The sequence below is a fragment of the Mercenaria mercenaria genome, chromosome 7, assembly GCF_021730395.1.
Source record: "Mercenaria mercenaria strain notata chromosome 7, MADL_Memer_1, whole genome shotgun sequence".
NCBI lineage: Eukaryota > Metazoa > Mollusca > Bivalvia > Venerida > Veneridae > Mercenaria > Mercenaria mercenaria.
In genome coordinates this window covers 51,520,539-51,539,238 of record NC_069367.1, presented here as the reverse complement: position 1 = coordinate 51,539,238, position 18,700 = coordinate 51,520,539, and the positions used below count along the sequence as shown (strand labels likewise).

Genomic DNA, 18,700 nt, shown 5'->3' with positions numbered 1-18,700 from the left:
GTACAAGTAAATTTTAACCATTGCATTACTTTATAGAATATAATAGATCAGGCGAATTAAAACCACCAAGGACAGATCGGTATCTAAAGAGCATATCTTAAGAATGTCTCGAAAACTTTGCCATGATATTGCAATAGAAGCTAATACATATTGCAAAAAAATCAGTTTCGGTCAAAGTAGTGTACAAGCCATGTACACGTTTTGGTTTCTGATGGTAAAAACGAACGCAGTTTGCAAAAAGTGTGGTTATTTTCTATATCACTCAGCAAACACTCTAGATGGCATGCATGTGAGATTGTTTCGTATAGCTCGATAAGTGACAGTGACACAGAAAAAGAAACAGCCATTTTAGCATGAAAATTCAGTTGTAGATAACGATTCTATTACAAACTCATTTGCTGCCGTAGAGCCTATATCATTGTTACAGTAGTAAACGATATTTGTATACACGATTTGTCGGACAATTTCGATCATTTACCAAAAACGCTCATACTTGCAACACTGTACTGAAAATAGCAGAGTAACAAAATTAATCACACACCGATTTCTTTGCCAATTCAGGTGAGCAACATGGTAAAACATCGATCATGTCTTCCATATTTTGCATTAGCATTACATAACATTATCAAAGTCCTCACGATCATTGCATGTAACAGCTTCACGATCAAACCATTCAAGCAGACATAATTATTCAATGAAAGCTTAAATGATATCCACGCACGCATAAAATATAATGCCATTGATTGTTTATTAGCTGTTTTGATCAGTCACTTGCAAGATGTAAATATACATATTTAAACAGCGACCGTCTACATTTGATTTTGTATCACATGTGTCTTCCTTAGCGATTTGCCTGCAATAATCTTGGAACATTATATAAATTGGATATCTGTGCAATTATTTGTTCAAACTGGTTGTCATGTGCCTAGTTAAAGTTACACTTTGATGATGTAAATTATGCACTTTAGGATCGGCTACTACTAAATTGATGCACCATGTAAACTAATTCTTAGAATTTAAAAGAACGATATACGGTACAACTGACTAATTTTAAAATTAGTTATCCACACTGTATGAATTCTACCTGTCAAATATCTAGATTTTAGTAGACGGTTGTTTTAAAACCGAAGTGATCATCTCTGTGACAAATGAGCGACAACTATTCGTCCAGTAAGTTAAAATATCTCCCACGACAACAATTCGTTCAGCAAGTTAGAAATCCTTCCAGAAACCAATATCCCTTACAATCGTATCAAAGCAGCTACCCGAATAAGTGGTTTGTGAAATCAATTGTGAGATGAAAAACGGTCATTGATTGGAACACTTTTTTATTACAGCAATGCATTGATTACGAGTTACGTACGCTAAAAGAACACAAAGATTATTATCTTGAATATGGATATAATACAACTGTAACTACGTAATTAACGAACGGAAAAATGAATATGGGTACTTTTTGGCTTCCACAGATGATATTGACGTTGGATATTTTAGGAGTATTTTCGTGTCACTATATTCACACATTTGAGCTTTCTCCTGTTGTGTTAGGTAATGTAATATTATATTTATCTTTAGTGCCTAGAATCATTTTTACATACATAATGAATAGTAGTGGTTATGTTGTTACTACTTGGATATAAAATGCATTAGGTCGTTTAACATGTGTAGGAGACAAAAGGCATTCTGGTATACTTTCAATATCCCATTGTATTTCATATCCGGATGGGAACTACATAACCACAATTTATTCTTTATATTTACAGTTGTTTTTTCTCTTCATTTTCCATTACTTTATTTGTTTTGATATTGCATACTTTTATAGGAATAGTGAAAGAAAGCCGTCAATTAACTGCGGTTGTTCAATAGCAAACTTGCTAAATAGCATCGCGTAGAGAACTTCGGTGAGCTGCACCTTTTTTCGGTAGACTGCACTACGTAAAATATCTAAACAGTTTTGGCCAATCTAGCGTTGCGGCTTCTTAAATTTTTCGCCGTTTGGGTCACGAGATTTGCGAAATTGGTATGCATCAGTTGCATAAAGTTTCCCCATGACTGATAAATATATTAATACAAGTTTCATAAAGTGACATTCTAATCTAATTTATGCATATTTATTACTGTGGAAGAAACGTCATCCTGAATCTTTTGTCCCCTGTCGCTAAGGTTGGGTTACATGCCTTTCTGTACTAGAAAGCTATCGGTTTTTCATTTTACTTTCTCTGCTTGAAGAGACACCAGGGTCTTCAATTACCATTTAATACTCGAATGCCATAATAAAACTTCAACTGTCTCGATCTGATTGAAAACCATTTTCCAGAATTACTTCGGACGTTTAGATTTAATATGATTTGGCAAATATACGAGTTTAGGCTGACACACCATAATATATTGACCTCTAAGACGAATCTGATATGTACCAGTACTTATTATTGAAGTTATCAAACAAATAGCACCACAACCTTCATAGTTTGTCAATATCAAATATACATGTGTAATCATTAAAATGTCCAAACAGCTGCCATGACGCACGCGCAAAGTGCAATAACGAAAAAATGAAAATTTCGTTTGTTTTGTCTTGGCACGCGCTAAAGTGCAAAAAAGAGATAGAAACAAGAACAAAATACCCCGAAACTATCAACGTGTCACAACGAAATATTAAACGCAACAGAACGAAATATTTTATTCCGTGCTGCCTATACGCCATAAACAAAGATTTTCTGTTGGCGCGTGTGTGATTCTGTTGTCTTTGACAAACGAAACTAGAAAATGCTTTTAATAGTGAGAAACATTAAAGCATTGGTAATCAAGAATTGTATTGATTAATTTGTCTGACATGACGGTGTCATAATAACGTTAGGCTGTTTCTGCGGTAGTGATTCTGCATTTGATATTATAAATAGATAATATTCATATTCTGAATTTTTTTATTTAACAATTCAAACGGTAGACATTTAGATAAGATTATCTTTACTATTTGTCATTTCTTTCTAAAATATGTTTTGTCGTTTTGATGACTATAACATTATATGCTCATATACGAAACATAAACAAAATGGTCCTGTAAAAACGAAACAACCGTCATCGCGTTGACATTGGTGGCAAAAATAACATTAATGTCCGAAAAAAAGTGTGCCATATATCATAACTATACTTATCATTTTAGCTAATTCCCTTTTTTAAATGATAACCGATAACCACATAAAGTTTAGAAATAGATTATTTCAGTTACACTTTAAATGTTTTAGTCTGTCATATTTTAGCCTGCTCGCTTAGCTCAGTAGAGAGAGCGTTGGTCTACGGATCGCGCGGTCGCAAGTTCGATCCCTGGGCGGGGCGTATGTTCTCCGTGACGAATTGATAAAAGACATTGTGTCTGAAATCACTCGTCCTCCACCTTCGATAATTCATGTGGGGAAGTTGGCAGTTACTTGGGGAGAACAGGTTTGTATTGGTACAGAATCCAGACAGGAACACTGTTTTAACACCCCTAAAAGAGTCTTTTTACTGTTTCAGTGAAGGAAACCAATACTGGTACAACTAATACTTGAAAGTTTTACAATTGTCATAAGCATGAACACTTTAAACCTATACGTATCTGTGCTCTAAAATAGCAGAAAATGAAGCCGGTGAAAAAAGGAAATGAATATAGAATCATTACATACTTTGGATTTTGCAAACCATTACTATACCACAAAATGTATTACACATAAAAAGTAAAATGAACTTGAGCTTGTTTTGAGTTGTTTTACCGTTATATTCTGCTTTCTTGGAAAATAACAGACAAACGTTTTTTTTTTTTTGTAAAAATGATACACTAAAATATTGTTAAAACTTCTTTTAAAGAGCAAGAAAACAAACAAGACAATTACTGCTAAATGTTACAATTATTCCAAATATGCTATTTTGTGTACATTTATAATATTTTAAAAGACTAATAAATGTTAAATATGTACGTGCGTGCGTGCGTATGTGTGTGTTTGTGGAAAGCTTGATGAATAGATCATGCAGGGAAAGTAAGCCACCTATTGAGAGATTTACTTTATATTGTTTATATAATTATAAAGTATATCTCATCTGCATGAGATCTTTTTTCAATGTAACATCACCCGGTCCATAAAACAGTAGATTAATGTTTCACAATGAGAGAAACGATATTTTAGGAAACCGTTCGGGACGATGTTTTTAAAGAATGATAAAAATTCCATGCTAGTTCTTGCAAAAGTATAGGAAGATAATCATGAAGACGTTGCTTGCATGCAAAAATTTATTATGAAATAATATGTTCTATTAACTATAACCCAGTTTCAATTTACCACCGGCGTGTTGGGTGTTACCTGAAATTTAGTCGGCCGCCAACCTACATTTTTTTTTTCGGTATAGTACACACGGGTAAAATAGCTGGATTCAGGTAACATTTTGCTTATTTGCTTTATTACTTAACGGCGGATTTCGATCAAATAAAGAACGTTGAAGATAGGGAAATGAGTGCTTTCTTCGGCACAAATCGTCTGTCGCATATTCTCAGAACTTTCTTAAAAGACATCGCACAAATTCGAGTGTGCACGTTACCTACACATTTGGTCCTTGAAAACTTATGGGAGAAGTGTTTGGGGAAACATATTTAGAACATCTGACAGACGTTTCGTGTGGTAGAAAGCATTCGTTTTCCTGTCTTCGATGAGTTTTATGTTATAAAATTAAGGAAGTTACGAAGGAAATTATAAGCAAACATGTTGCCTGAATTGGGCGATTTTCTCGCGTATACGAAACCAAAATGTCACGTGGGTTGGCCGCCCTGCGATAGTCTTACCCTTCAGATGTATATGTACAGTATTTTACTTACATTGCGAGTATACTCTTCAGGACTGATGCGTTTACAAGCTAGAGCATTTTAGCATTTGCGGTTTTGACAGATAGCTTCTTTCTGTTAACTTGTGTTATAATGATGACAGCACGACAAGGGTAAATGATTTCTAGCGTGTTTGATGATACATATTGCGTCCATTCCATTAAGATAAAGTACTTTTTTCTTTGTCGTTATCAATATTATAACAGCCATCACAGTGGGGGAAACACTGGAGGAATACCACTAGGTTCCATTGAACATATCTAAAGATATGAAATCAAGTAAACAAGGTTAATTATGATAAATGTCCATATTCTTAGCAAGATTATTACGCAGTTGTGTCTTTGATTTCAGTTGACACTTTTTGTATTACAGTATGACTGTTACTTTCCCTTCAACAGGTACAAAATGTACAAATACTACAAATACAGCCTTGTCAGGTGATATAGCACTATTGCTGGAAGTTTTTTCTCATGATCCTTAATAATAAATTAAATTTTCAGTTCATCCAGTTATACGACTTACGTTGTCTTAAACGTGTATAAAATACATTAAGAAGCAAATCTAAATGGAATGTACGAGGAATTATGTTATATATTGTTTTTTTTCTCTAATTCTTGTTATATTTCGTGAAACTATCTATTTCAAATTTGTTTACACTGGTGCTGTGGAAAATAATATTTCATGAAACGAACCTACTGAATTAAGAAAAAGTTTTAAAACACTTTTAAGAATGGATATTAAAGAGAGTTTACTGATTGCTGGATTTTTGTATTTCAAATCTGTAAATTTGTTTAAAGAGTACAAGGTAACAAAGTAGATAATCATTATGACAAATTAGCAACAGCAAGAAGTTCTACGAGATGAAATGCAGTAGCGAACATCCCTTACAATCGTACTTAAATCGAGTAAGGTTGGAAAAAAACCAACTCAGTATGGAACATAATCTAGTTCCTTTAAGAAATTAATTTTGAGATGATAAACTGGCATTGATCGGGTAACATTTTATTCCATATTTCATCTGAACTTTTGCATTTGCTTCATGTAGACATAATACTAGAGATCAATCAATGACACAAATAATAATCCTGCCAGGTATGTATCAATGCAGCCGTATGACATCAGTTTAAAAGAACAATGAACTAACTATATAGCAAGAAAAAAAACCCTGGTAAAAAGTATTTTCATTAAAAGATCAATTTTCAAGGTCAAGAGTTTGCTCTTGTTTTCATATATGTATTCAAGATGCTTTACATATGTATTCTATAGAACACATATCAAAATTTCAACTGAAACAGTGGATATGATTTTTTTTAGATTTTATATATAAACGCTTCCTTTCAGTTCTTTTTTATATGATTCGTAATTAAAAATTTTAGGTCCTATCCCCTATCCCTATTTCATGCATTGATTTATGTACGTGAAAAAGACACATAATTTCATTTTATTTGGATTTAATAGGTACGTATTTATTCAGTTACTGGTATTGTTTAGCTTTCACGAATAATATATATCACATTCGCATAAGTCCCTTTTTTATTCAATGTTCCGCCATACGAACAATTTAAAACAGTAGATATCCTTTTCGCGCTTGTAACGCAATAAATAAAACTTATTAGCGTCTGATGGCCCTTTTACGCTTCCGTAGAATCAACATTTATTAAAAAAATCATTTTGAAACTATTTCTAAAATATCTAGGTCTGCAGCTCTCAAATACGGAAAGACCTAACACCAGAGGCATATACTGACACATTAAGACATCAGAAAGGACCTTTTGAACGATTTGACGAAGTTCCAATAACTATCATTGACCACTAGAAACGTTTTATCATCGTGGACCAGCGTTCTTCTACGCACTCGTGTGTTGCATAAACTTAGGTATACTGACCTACTCATCATGAGTATCTCGATATCTCTATAATAAAAAACACAAACACTCGTGCAATGCAACCAACAATTGCATGTCAGTCACTGTTAGTATATCTAAATTGGTCACGTGTGGATGGGAACTCACAGGGGTTATGACAACAAAAATGTCCACCCTTTATCTAAATTTCTGGTAGAATATACTCTTCATACCATAAGCATAATTCTTGAATATATATATATGAAAATTAAACATTCATTAAAACACGTTCATATGTACGAGAAATTTATAGATAAATTAGGAATTTCATGGTAGAATAGGATGAAAGTCTTGCATTTAAGCACTTTGAACATAGTAAAGCATGTTTGGTCCGTCCATCCAGATGTTTATACGACGAAGCAAGTGAAAAAAAAGGTTTATGAAACTAAATTTTGATGCACTACAATTAAAATGACCACCAAATGAAACTAGGGATGTTGTACGTTCCATTACCTTCCATATTAAGAAGATTCAGTCAAACCGGGGTGCTGTTATATCACAACAGCAGTATTTAGATGCCGTGTGGCGGCTGTAAAATATTTCCGTACTTGGGCTCGGTAATATTTTATTGTCTAATCCTTTGAGATCATGGAAAACATTAAATTTTAGGTTCGTTTAAACCGTTGCCAGGGGATGTAAGAGGTGTAGCACATTCAATTTCCTATCATGAACATTCTGAATCAAACCGAGTCTACTATTTCGTTGCTTGGATTCGTTCTATGATTCAAAAGGATCTTTTCACATATCCTATTATTATTTATTCTGTCTTATCTGCATATGTCTTACATAAGGTGTGTGTGTGTTTTGTTTCTTTATGTTTGGTTTAACGTCACACCGACACAAATAAAGGTCATATGGAGACTTTCCAGCTTTGATGGTGGAGGAAGACCACAGGTGCCCCTTCGCGCATCATTTCATCACGAGCGGACACCTGGGTAGGACCACAGACCTTCAGCAAGCCAGCTGGATGGCTTCCTCACATGAAGAATTTAACGCCCCGAGTGAGGCACGAGCCCACATCGGTGAGTGGCAAGTGATTGGAAGTCAGCGACCTTAACTACTCGGCCACGAAGGCCTCCGTGTGTTTTGTAGAACAATGACACGGGTATGAAAAGTTTGATATACATGTATGTTCGATTCGTGCATTCGTAATTTGCCCGTTTGTGGTAATCCTTACAAATTATACATAGCCGCTTGAGTATAAAAAGCAATAAAATACATGTACTCAAAACAAAACTATCCCCTATGAAAATATTTTCATCCCTTTCAAGTCGTGATAATATCAGCCCATAAATCATTTTAATGACTTCTTTGCCAATAATGTTTGTTTTCATATCACATTGTTCTATTCTATTTGTACAAACACATTAATATTTGAAAACGGTAGTAATGAAATAGATTTTAAACCCTATAATAAGATATGTTTTATTAATATAAAGTCCAATCGAGAGGGAAAATGGAAAAGTTTCGCTGTTTTGTTTCAAACCTGCATATTAATAGGCCGTGTTAAAAGCATTTTTCGGTCGTTTATGCATGTTAACTTGCACTTTGGCGATTTACCATAAACTGAATAAATTGCTATGCACTTTATGGCGGAGCTGTAGAAAGTACATTTGATATAAATTCTTTGAGAGTTATCAAATATAACCAGGTACACATAATACAATGCACATCTTATTTTTGTAAAGACCTTTATACAACAAACAACACCAACAAATATAGGTTATATATTTTTCTAAGAACGATTTTTATAACTAACATGTCAACACTAAAAGATTTTTAGTAGACGACACTAGTTTATATTTAATAGTAGATACTCCTAACTCTTCTGCCGTGAACTTTAAACAAAAACCTTGAAAAAATTCTCAAATGGGCAAATACATTAACCCATCCAAAACAGAATCCCTCCTAGTTTCAAGAAAAAACCCCGATCCATCCCCAGTTATCGGTGAACTCATTCGATATTTAGAGTGCACTTTAACACAAACGTCTTGGTGTTATATTTGATAACGAAGGTAAATGGCATTCTCTTGTCTTTTCTATGATATCCAAATGGATATCCAAATGGAAACGTATGTTTAAAGAACCTACTTAAAAGATCGTATCTAGAACGATTATACTAACTGTCTTTTCATTCATTCGAGCTTTGTTGGGATATAGCAGTACTGTCTGGGATATTTGTACTGTTGGCGAAAAGAAACTAATCGAAGCTATACAAATCGAAGCCGTGATAATTATGCACTATCAATACCCCAGTCACACATACGGCGCGGATAGCTACGTCTAGCTACGGGTAGAAACTTAGTAATCCATATCGATCCGTACCTGAGCCGTGCGGATTGGTACGGATTACTACTTTAAGGTACGGCTCAGGAACGGATTGATACGGATTACTACCTACCTATCCGTAGCTAGACGTAGATATCAACGCCGTATGTGTGACTGGGGTATAAACGAGCTACAATGGGAACGTTTATCTTCCAGGCCTATGACCTTTATAAGAAGAAAAACTTCAGAAATCATCTTGTCAGACCTAGTCCCGACGAACATATAAACTCGATTCGCATTAAAGACTTTCATACACACGAGTACGCACATTCTTTATTACGTCATCCACGCTACCAGAGGATATAAAAAATCCTTTACCCCAAATGAATTAAAGCGTAACCGTAATATGAATTGCCGTAGTGTGCCCCCGAAATTACTTATTGCGAGCAGACTAGGACAAGTCTTCGTCTAGAATACAGCTCTTTCAAATATGATATAAGCAGAAAATCAATTGTAGATAGCCTGTATTGCACACTAGTATGTGGACAGATAGAAACACTGAACCATTTTCTACTTGTATGTCCTCTTTATAACACACATAGACAAACAATCTTTTCAAATTTACCGTGCCCAACAACCTTTATAAAATCACATATATGGAGGTAGGTTACCTTGATATTTGTATGTGCGCATGCCCAACCGGAAGCTAACATGACGATATACGGCGACGTTTTACGACAAACTAAATGTGTTTGTTTATACATTCTTCTTTCGCCTTGAATAATGATCAATATTTTATTTCTTGATGTAGTTATATTGAAATATTATGCGGAATGTAAGAAAATGAATGATGGTAACTAATATTATTGGGAATATAGTTGGATAAAAGGTTACTTATTATGACCATTTCCAATTTAGAATCGGGCAGTTTAATTTGTAATACCTATTTTTCAGTTTCCGTTGATAATATGTTACTTATATACTAAAACTAAGCTCTAAAATTGTTCAGATTTCAGTAGAAAATTGTGGTTTCTTGAATTAAATTGGTGTTACCATGGAAAAGAAGCCCCGTGACCTATATATCTAAATGTAAAATTCAAAAGCCAATGGTCTATTTAAGGAACACAGCTTCAGCGTTTTATTTACATTTCAACAATATCCATGAGACTAATAGCAGCATGCGGGAACGCCATGATTTTCCCATAAAAATGTCAGACGAGGGATACTGCTGTAAGCATTTTAAGCTGTGAAATTTGTTTAAATAAATGCAAATAACACGAAAATATTACTTACGTTAGAAATCAAATGTTTTAAAGCTACATTAATAAGAAAGATAATTTTATTTAATATTTTATATAAGAAATTACGATAAAAAGCAAGATGTAAGCTATTTTAAACATCTCTGTTGCCATGGTTACTTTATTTTTTAAGGAAAATAAGGTACCATGTAAAGTGCTTGGTATTTTGTTAATAGTATTACCCAAATATTCCATGTTGGTCATTAACAGAATGACACTGAAGCCGTCGAAAAAACCCATTTTCATAAACTGTTGTTTAAAACTGTTGTTGAGAACATATACATTTAAGCTGATATTTAAAAGCTAACGCGCATACTAGTAAAATTATCAATTATGCAGACTTAAATATCCGTGTTTTCCTTCTTCTTTCAATATAAAATACCTTTGGAGGGTCATGTACTTCAAACCTGGAAAAAAATATACTTGAAGGGACAAAGATAAATGAAATAGAGATTGTGGCAGTTAAAATATTAAATTACACGAAATACAAAAGATTGCTGCGGTTCAACTAATCTGAATTTACCCTGGTAACAAGGTCCTTATGGCTCCGAAAACTTCAGCCAACCTGAAAACAATTTCATGTTTTACACGTCCAGTCATACATAGTTGCAAGATGATGTTTCACAACATGATTGCTGATTATAATTTTAGGATTGACGAAGCGCTGACACAATGATCATTGTTGACAACAACAGCAATAATAATAATAATAATAATAATAATAATAATAAAACGAATTTATATAACATTTTTGAAGTCTTGTTTTCAAAACCTATGTAAATTTTGCTCATATGTAGTTCATTTGTATGTAGCATGCATGTATGCATTGTAGTCGAAATAATGTTCAAATTTCGGCTAGGACTTAAATAATTTAAATTACGAATAACAGATTTGTGTATAATCATGTGTGATTCGCTGTTTATTTTACATCATATAAGAGTACCTAGTCAGATAAATAAACCGATTCCTCCCAAAACACAAAGCAACAACAACAACAACAAAAAATCAACAACAAAAACAACAACAACAACAACAACAAAACGAGAAATTGGTTGTATTGCACCAAAGAAGTGACCGCAGGATTATTACATGAATATAATTGAACTATAATTTCAAAGTAGTTTTTTTCGCTCGATGGATTGCACTATAATGGTTCTAAAAAGTATTTTATTAAAGGATGCTTTTGCTTGAAATCTTTTTCTTATACATACTTGACCTATAATCAGAATGAATTCTAATGGAAATATTTAAGCAAAGATAAGGTCAACATATCTTTCATTTTGAATAAGGAGAATATATCGGAAATATGAAAATAAATACAGGTGAAATGACATTATATAGATGAAGTAATTACGGATTTATTTTGTAAAATAGGAAATATCACATAAAACGAGAACAATTTTACTGCACCTTGAATTTTCGCTGAAGTGTGCATATATGAAAAGCAATATTCAGCTGAATGTAATAGAAGTTGAGAAACTCCGAGTTTTATTGATTATTGATTATACAAATACATCCATCTGTTACCGTCTCTATTAAACATTCCAACAATATACATATAATTTTTCATGAATAGTTGCGCTCAATGACAATGTATTGAGTGAGACGTCATTGTTTTGTTTTACATTACAGGTTCTAATACACATAATTATGGTCTTATTGTATTACATATTCAGTCAAATTTTGGATTTTTGTGCAGCCATTTCAATCTGTAAATGCTTCTTTCGAAAATACTGCCAGTCCATGTAAAGCGGCTTAAGGAAAGGAAAAATAATCCCAAAAGAACAAACAACTTTCATCTAAGAAATTATTAACACATGATGCACAATGAAATCGGAAGGTAGGTGCATAATTATTACTTGGTATGCAATCTTTATTAATACAATATGCCTCGATAGAGGGGAAGTAACGACCAATTTTTCGTGCACATGATCATTTAAAGTCATGTGAAAGCACGGTCTCGAACTCTTAGTGAGCCAGTGTTACAACTGGACCAGTGCATATGCTCCTGTGCAATAGTTTATATATATCCGATGGGGTATTTATGGTTACAACTTGATGTATCGACTAAAACTGTTTTCTTATTTGCTTATTCTTTGCATTGTGTCATTATCTAAAGGTAATAATTTCGGTAATTTAAACTATAGTCATACTTCAGATGTGTTGTAATGGATAATATCATGTTTTGGAAGCAGTTAATTCCCTTGTTATTACACTACCATAGCATTTCTTTCATTATGATTTAATTTTGTCTTACATTTATTTTAACAAAGAATATACTTCGCACCACCTTAATGATGTAGTTTCATATCCTTAGCGCACCTGGACAATCTTTACAGCGATTGGCTGTAGCGTATTGAAACGGGTAAAAATTTAACAGGTAAAATATTAAAGTAGTGAAAAAAATATTAAGTCCGCTTTTCTCCAGTTAAATAGCAGATTTTCATTATAGTGACTTCATTTACCGTATAAAAGCGTGTAAAATAACCAAACGTACGTTATTCAACGATACAGTGCTAATTCGGGTAAGAACAAAATATACGTTCTTCGACTATACAGTGCTCTTTCGGGTATTGCAAAAACTGTTAACATAGAACCCACTTATATACGCTACAGGCAATCCATGTATTATAATTATATAGTGTAAATATAGTTGGCATTTTTTCCTAATTCGATAAAACCTACAATTGCTCTACGTAGTTTACTCGTAGAGCTACTGTTCTTTCATCAGGTTTTTTTTACCATTTATAAGTGAAATATCACAAACCTTTTGAGTTTAATTTATATTAGGTTTTGTGAAGCAAGTTCTTCAACTTATATTTAGGATATCAGGAATGAGTATCAAGAGTGATAAATAGCTATTGTCAGGATTGAGCCAGTTACATTTTTTAAATGCTTAGCACCAAACAAGGGAGTTACTGGTACCATTTTAACGTCTTTGGTATAATGCAGCAGGGGATCGCACCAAAACCTCCCATGCTCGAAGCGGACGCTCAACGACCTTTTCAAAGAAATAATTTTGTTTTAACTTTCATGTATTTTTCTCATTAAAAGACAAAAACATATCATAGTGCATTCAGCTGAGTTAGAAAAATAATCAGGTACATGATAGGTTGTAACAATGCCTTTCCAATCGTACTAATATGTTTGGTCACCATTTGCGTATAACTAACTCCTCTTTAACTAAGCGGCTTATTTGCTTTTATTTTCATCTAACGGGGTAAATTTATAAATGTGGACAGGGACTTGGTCTAAGAACTATAGGTTTATTTCCATTCTAAACCTCTTTTATTGATTTGAACCTGTGAATTAGAAACAATTGTTGACTCTCCCAAGCCTGGTCAAAATAATGTGGAAGACACCCTGTCTACAAAGACCGTCCTGCTCGAGATACCACTAGTTTAATTTCTGATATTACCAATAGTATTAACCTGTGAATATCAAGAACATCTTTTAGATTTCCAAAGCACCGTTTCTAGTCGCAAGAATTCTAACATTGTTTATAAATAAAGATTCCAGCTAACCATCTGTTTGCTCATTCCTCTGAAATGTTTAGGAACATATTTTTGAATGTTAAAAACATAAGAGAGAAACAAAATATTTTTGGTTAGCATATCTGTGGGTAATGTCAGGTTCCGCCAAACAGCGGACTCTATTTGACCGAGTCTAGTCATGAGACGTAATATGGGACGTGCAAAACTAGTCACGCCCCGAACATCGGTTAAACAGAACTATGTTATTGATTATAAAAAGAAACACTCAGTCTGAGTATTTTACAATTGCAACAATACACGCAAAGAATGCGGTTATTATAGTTCTTAAAATCTATAAAGATTTGGAAGGAAACGTGGTTTAATTGAGTATATTCCTTCTAAATCTGATATATATGAAACAGTTGTTATAGTGGTCTCAAATTACATGTGGAATCATATCTATCTTGTTCTACAGATCAAAGGAAATAAAGAACAATTTTGCTAGTCATTAATAATACAGTCCATGCTAATTGTATACAATCAATATCGGACCGTTCCGCGCATCCTTATGACAGCATTTATGCAAATTTGCGACTTACATTTCATTGAAATAGAAATACTGCATTACAGATAGTGGCTTTTATGTGGGATAAAGAGCTATCAGTGTCAATGTCAAGCGCCACTTTATGAAAACGTTTTCTGTAGATTATGATGGATACCGTAGTGACAAAACTTCTGACGTTTGGAATAATAGGAACTGTTTGGTTTTCTTATCAGAACACACAATTATTTGCGGTCTCGCCTCCTACTATAGGTAACATTTTCTTTTGAAGTATTGCATGAACACAAAACGAAAAGTTAAATTTTGTCTTCTTTAATTACAATGTTAAATGTATATTATAACCATTTAGATTAAGTTTATTCGTCTCATTGTCGAATATGTCATTGTCACATTCTATCACACTGGTCTAATGATGTAACAAATACTATAGTACTAACCGTGTGAAAATTAAAATGCCCTCTTTTTGAAACAAGTCTTCAAACCGAGTCTGCAATTTTCACTATTTGCCTTGTTCTCGGTGCTTCCGAGGGTGTTAAGTGCTGTGTGGCGGTCGTAAAAAGTCGCCCCGACTTCATCTCAGTGTTGTTATATTTTCCGGTTCTTCGGGATCATTGATTTCAACTCATTTAGATTTGAAGATTGAATACCGCTTAAGCCGGTGCTAGGGGGCGTGGGCAGTGTTGCTTTTTCCATTACTGCCCATGAACAGACTCAATCAAACCGAGTCTGCAATTTTCACTATTTGCCTTGTTCTCGGTGCTTCCGAGGGATCTACTTTCCAGATTTGATTCTTTATATTTTAATGGAAATTTTTGTGGAGCACATATCCATAGTAATATCATGTTTACCGAAGTTTAACTAAGTTAAAGTTAAGTTAGGGTGGACGAATAGCTAAGTGGTTTGCACACTGGCCTTCCGATCCTGAGGTCGGGGGTTCGATCCCCGGCAGCTACTCGGATTTTCAGAAACGCTTTTCAGTGTTTTCCACCCAACTAAAGGTGTACTGGTCAGGAACCCAGGCAATCCTTGCGTGTATCAGTGATATACACTGGGCACGTTAAAGAACCAGGCTGTCTATTCGAAATGAGCTAGGCTAAGTTAGCCGGACAAGCCTGTATCTGATTTCTGATCTCTCTGTCATGGGGGCTTTGTCTCACTCTGTCCCTCTGGTCAGATCGCTCCGTGTCTGTACTAGTAGAGGATGAATTATGCGCCCTGTGTGGCTGCATTTGAACTATGTAAAGCGCATTTGAACGTGAAATTGATCATGAAAAGGGCGCTATATAAATCTGGTATAATAATAATAATAAAAAAGTTCAAATTCCGGTATGTAATTGTACATAAAAATCCTAATACAAAATTCATGAAAATCAGTCAGTTGTTGGCAGCTTTTAGGTTTGGAAGATCGATGTATAGCATTTCATTACCTTTCACTGTGTCTGCTATTATTCTGCTTGGTTGCATTCTATTTTTTTCAGATTCTAATGAGTTTATTTACTGTCTCCACCAGGAATGAATTCAAAAATTCTATATTAGTAAACCAAAGCGATATTTCACCAGGTATTAAATAATTACAATTGGTGTCACGCGAACTGTTAAGGCTAACGAAAAAATAACGCTGCAAAATAAGTTTGAATTATTGGACATTAAACATGATATGGAAACACAAATAAGATAATATCTAGGTCGTTTTTGAATAGAAGAACAAAAACATCTATAAAAATATCAGCAATGCACGGCAGGGTATTTAGTGCAAGTAAATTCATTATTAACCAGGGATATTAACTCGAAATTTCGAAATACTTATCTTAAGTTCCTAGATATGTACTGTAAATATTAAGTCGAAATTTCAAAATATTAAGTTAATATTTCGACATTTCTAGATACTAACTCAAAGTTTTGAGTAGCTTGGTCGAAATGTCAGATTACTAAGGTGAGCTTTCGAGTTACGTATCTCGAAAGTTCGGCTTAGTAACTAAATATTTCAAGTTGATAATATCGACTTTCGTGTGTCAAAAATCGACATCTGTGACACAATATGGAAATTTCAATTTTTCAATGCTCAATTTTAAATTCGTAAGTTTCATTGGTACTAATGCTCTTCCGTAGCAATGCCATATCTGTAATTAATATCCATCCACTTGATAATTCCCAAACAACTCAGGCCTTTGTTCACAATAAACATGAATATACAATTATATATCTGCTGGAGTTTGTAAATACAGTGCTTGGTTGGGGCGAAATACCACAGCTACAGTTGAGAGGAGCGATCGCAGAAAATTTATGACATTCTCTATACATCTTATGTATATATACTAATGCATAAGATCTATGCATGAATATGTCATCTAGCAAAATGTAATTCTATTATTTTCTGTTATGAATTTTAAATGAATAATCACGAATGACTATATGCACGAGCCTCAAATGATTCTCTGCATTTTCAGTGATATGACATGCTTAACGAAGCAACAGTCTACATTTAATAATTCACTATAATCCCTATGACAGTGATTTTTTTTGCCTTCATTTTCTCAACAGTCTTCTGTTTGTACAAAATATATTAATATGAGAAGAGTATCCTAATGGAATATCTGAAAAGTGTATAATATTTCTGTAATGATATCAATCCGTCGCTAAAATTTGTCGAGTCAATATTTTGCCTATTCTGTTATGGTTACTTACTTTTTCGTATGACTGAGTTAGATTAAATGGTTACTTAACAAAGAAATGCAGATATTATGTAAAATGTAAAGTTATCAAAGTAGAAATTAAATCTAGCTTTTCTTAAGACATTTTCAGTGTCTATTTTATCTCAATGGTCTACTGACGAAGTCGAAATTACATGTAATTCTTTATTCATTTTCATATGACTTGTTTTAAATACCTCTTTGTTACACATTTATGATTGCAACCGTTTATCTTAAATCTTACGGGTAAAGTTAAGATTTACATGTATAGTATGATATTCTAGTCATTTGAAATTGAGTGACACATGATGTATACAGAACAAATAGCTATTGTTTAAATTTCTTTAGTCAAACGTGCAGCAAGGCGATTAGACGGGTCTTTGCATTCGATGCATTTTCAGAGATTCTTTCTTAACTTACCTTTGCTTTAGACTGACTTGTAAAGGAAAAATATTAACTAACCGTAAACGGTTTTATATCAGTTTCTTTTATAAGGGAAAAACTCAAAAAGATGGTTCTCACTCACATAGTTTTACTCTGCTTTAATGTATGCAAAGCAAAGGAACTTACTCCTTGCAGCCGTTCTATTTATTGCTTGTTGTTACCTTCTGCGGATATGCTTTTGAGTAATACCCTGCCCAGCTGGATCAGTTTAAATGAGCCGTGCCATGGGAAAACCAACATAGTGGGTGTGCGACCAGCATGGATCCAGACCAGCCTGCGCATCCGCGCAGTCTGGTCAGGATCCATGCTGTTCGCTAACAGTTTCTCCAACTCCAATAGGCTTTAAAAGCGAACAGCATGGAGCCTGACCAGACTGCGCGGATGCGCAGGCTGGTCTGGATCCATGCTGGTCGCAAACCCACTATGTTGGTTTTCCCATGGCACGGCTCAAATACTACTTTGATGTACATTTACGATTACTTTCGAATGTCTGTATCCAAAATAGAATAACCACTATTAAGACTCTTTATTAAAATCGCCGGTTAAAAGTTTTGTGATCTATATCTGGTCTATTTTCAACTTATGTTTTGTTGGACTAATCATTCTTACGTTTAAACAAATATTGTGAAAATTAAGTTTTGATTGTATAACTTCTGAACGTCTTGCCGGTCAGTAGTCAAAATGATACTGCTAGTTGATATAATGAATGCAAAAAGTTCCATTTAAAGCAGTGAAATATGATCAGAACCCGTATTATATTTTCAGACAATTATGCTCAAACTAGTGTAAAATGTATTAGACTGTTGTACTTATGTAAACAAAGTACTATCGTATGAAGACTATTTTTACCATTGTGGCTCAGTATAGAAACTGTAGAAACAGAAAAACACTTTCAAGGAGTGCATTGATACATTACAGTATCAGCACCGAGATCTTGACATTTCTGTAATTTATATCCCTGTAATTGATCATTTTCAAACAATTGCGGAAACAATATTTCAATAAATAACTGCAACAATAATTAGCAATTATATGGAACAATAGTAGGCAAGTTTGAGTAGTCTGTGTTACAGGTGTTCGGACAATCAAATTATGTCTAAGTTTTTTGACATAGCTCCTCATATTTTAAAAAAGGCTGTTTCATTAATGCGACAAGAAATTAAGAGAAACGGAATGACATTGTAAAGTAGTGTTAATCTGAAATATATCATT

At 33.8% G+C, this 18,700-nt stretch overlaps 1 protein-coding gene across 2 annotated transcripts in view; it reads left to right on the top strand.

Moving 5' to 3' along the window:
• The first annotated feature begins 788 nt into the window (after positions 1–788).
• The window catches only part of LOC123554171 (glutamate receptor 2-like), a 75,892-nt gene continuing 57,980 nt past the window's right edge, over positions 789–18,700 (top strand). Inside the window, exon 1 of one of the 2 annotated variants that reach the window (XM_045344120.2) lies at positions 789–1,548. In XM_045344120.2, coding sequence (XP_045200055.2) covers positions 1,440–1,548 — 109 coding nt within the window. In that variant the 5' untranslated portion in view covers positions 789–1,439. Of the gene's footprint in view, positions 1,549–14,451; positions 14,607–18,700 lie in introns of those variants that run through there. The other variant, XM_045344122.2, reaches the window with a different exon arrangement.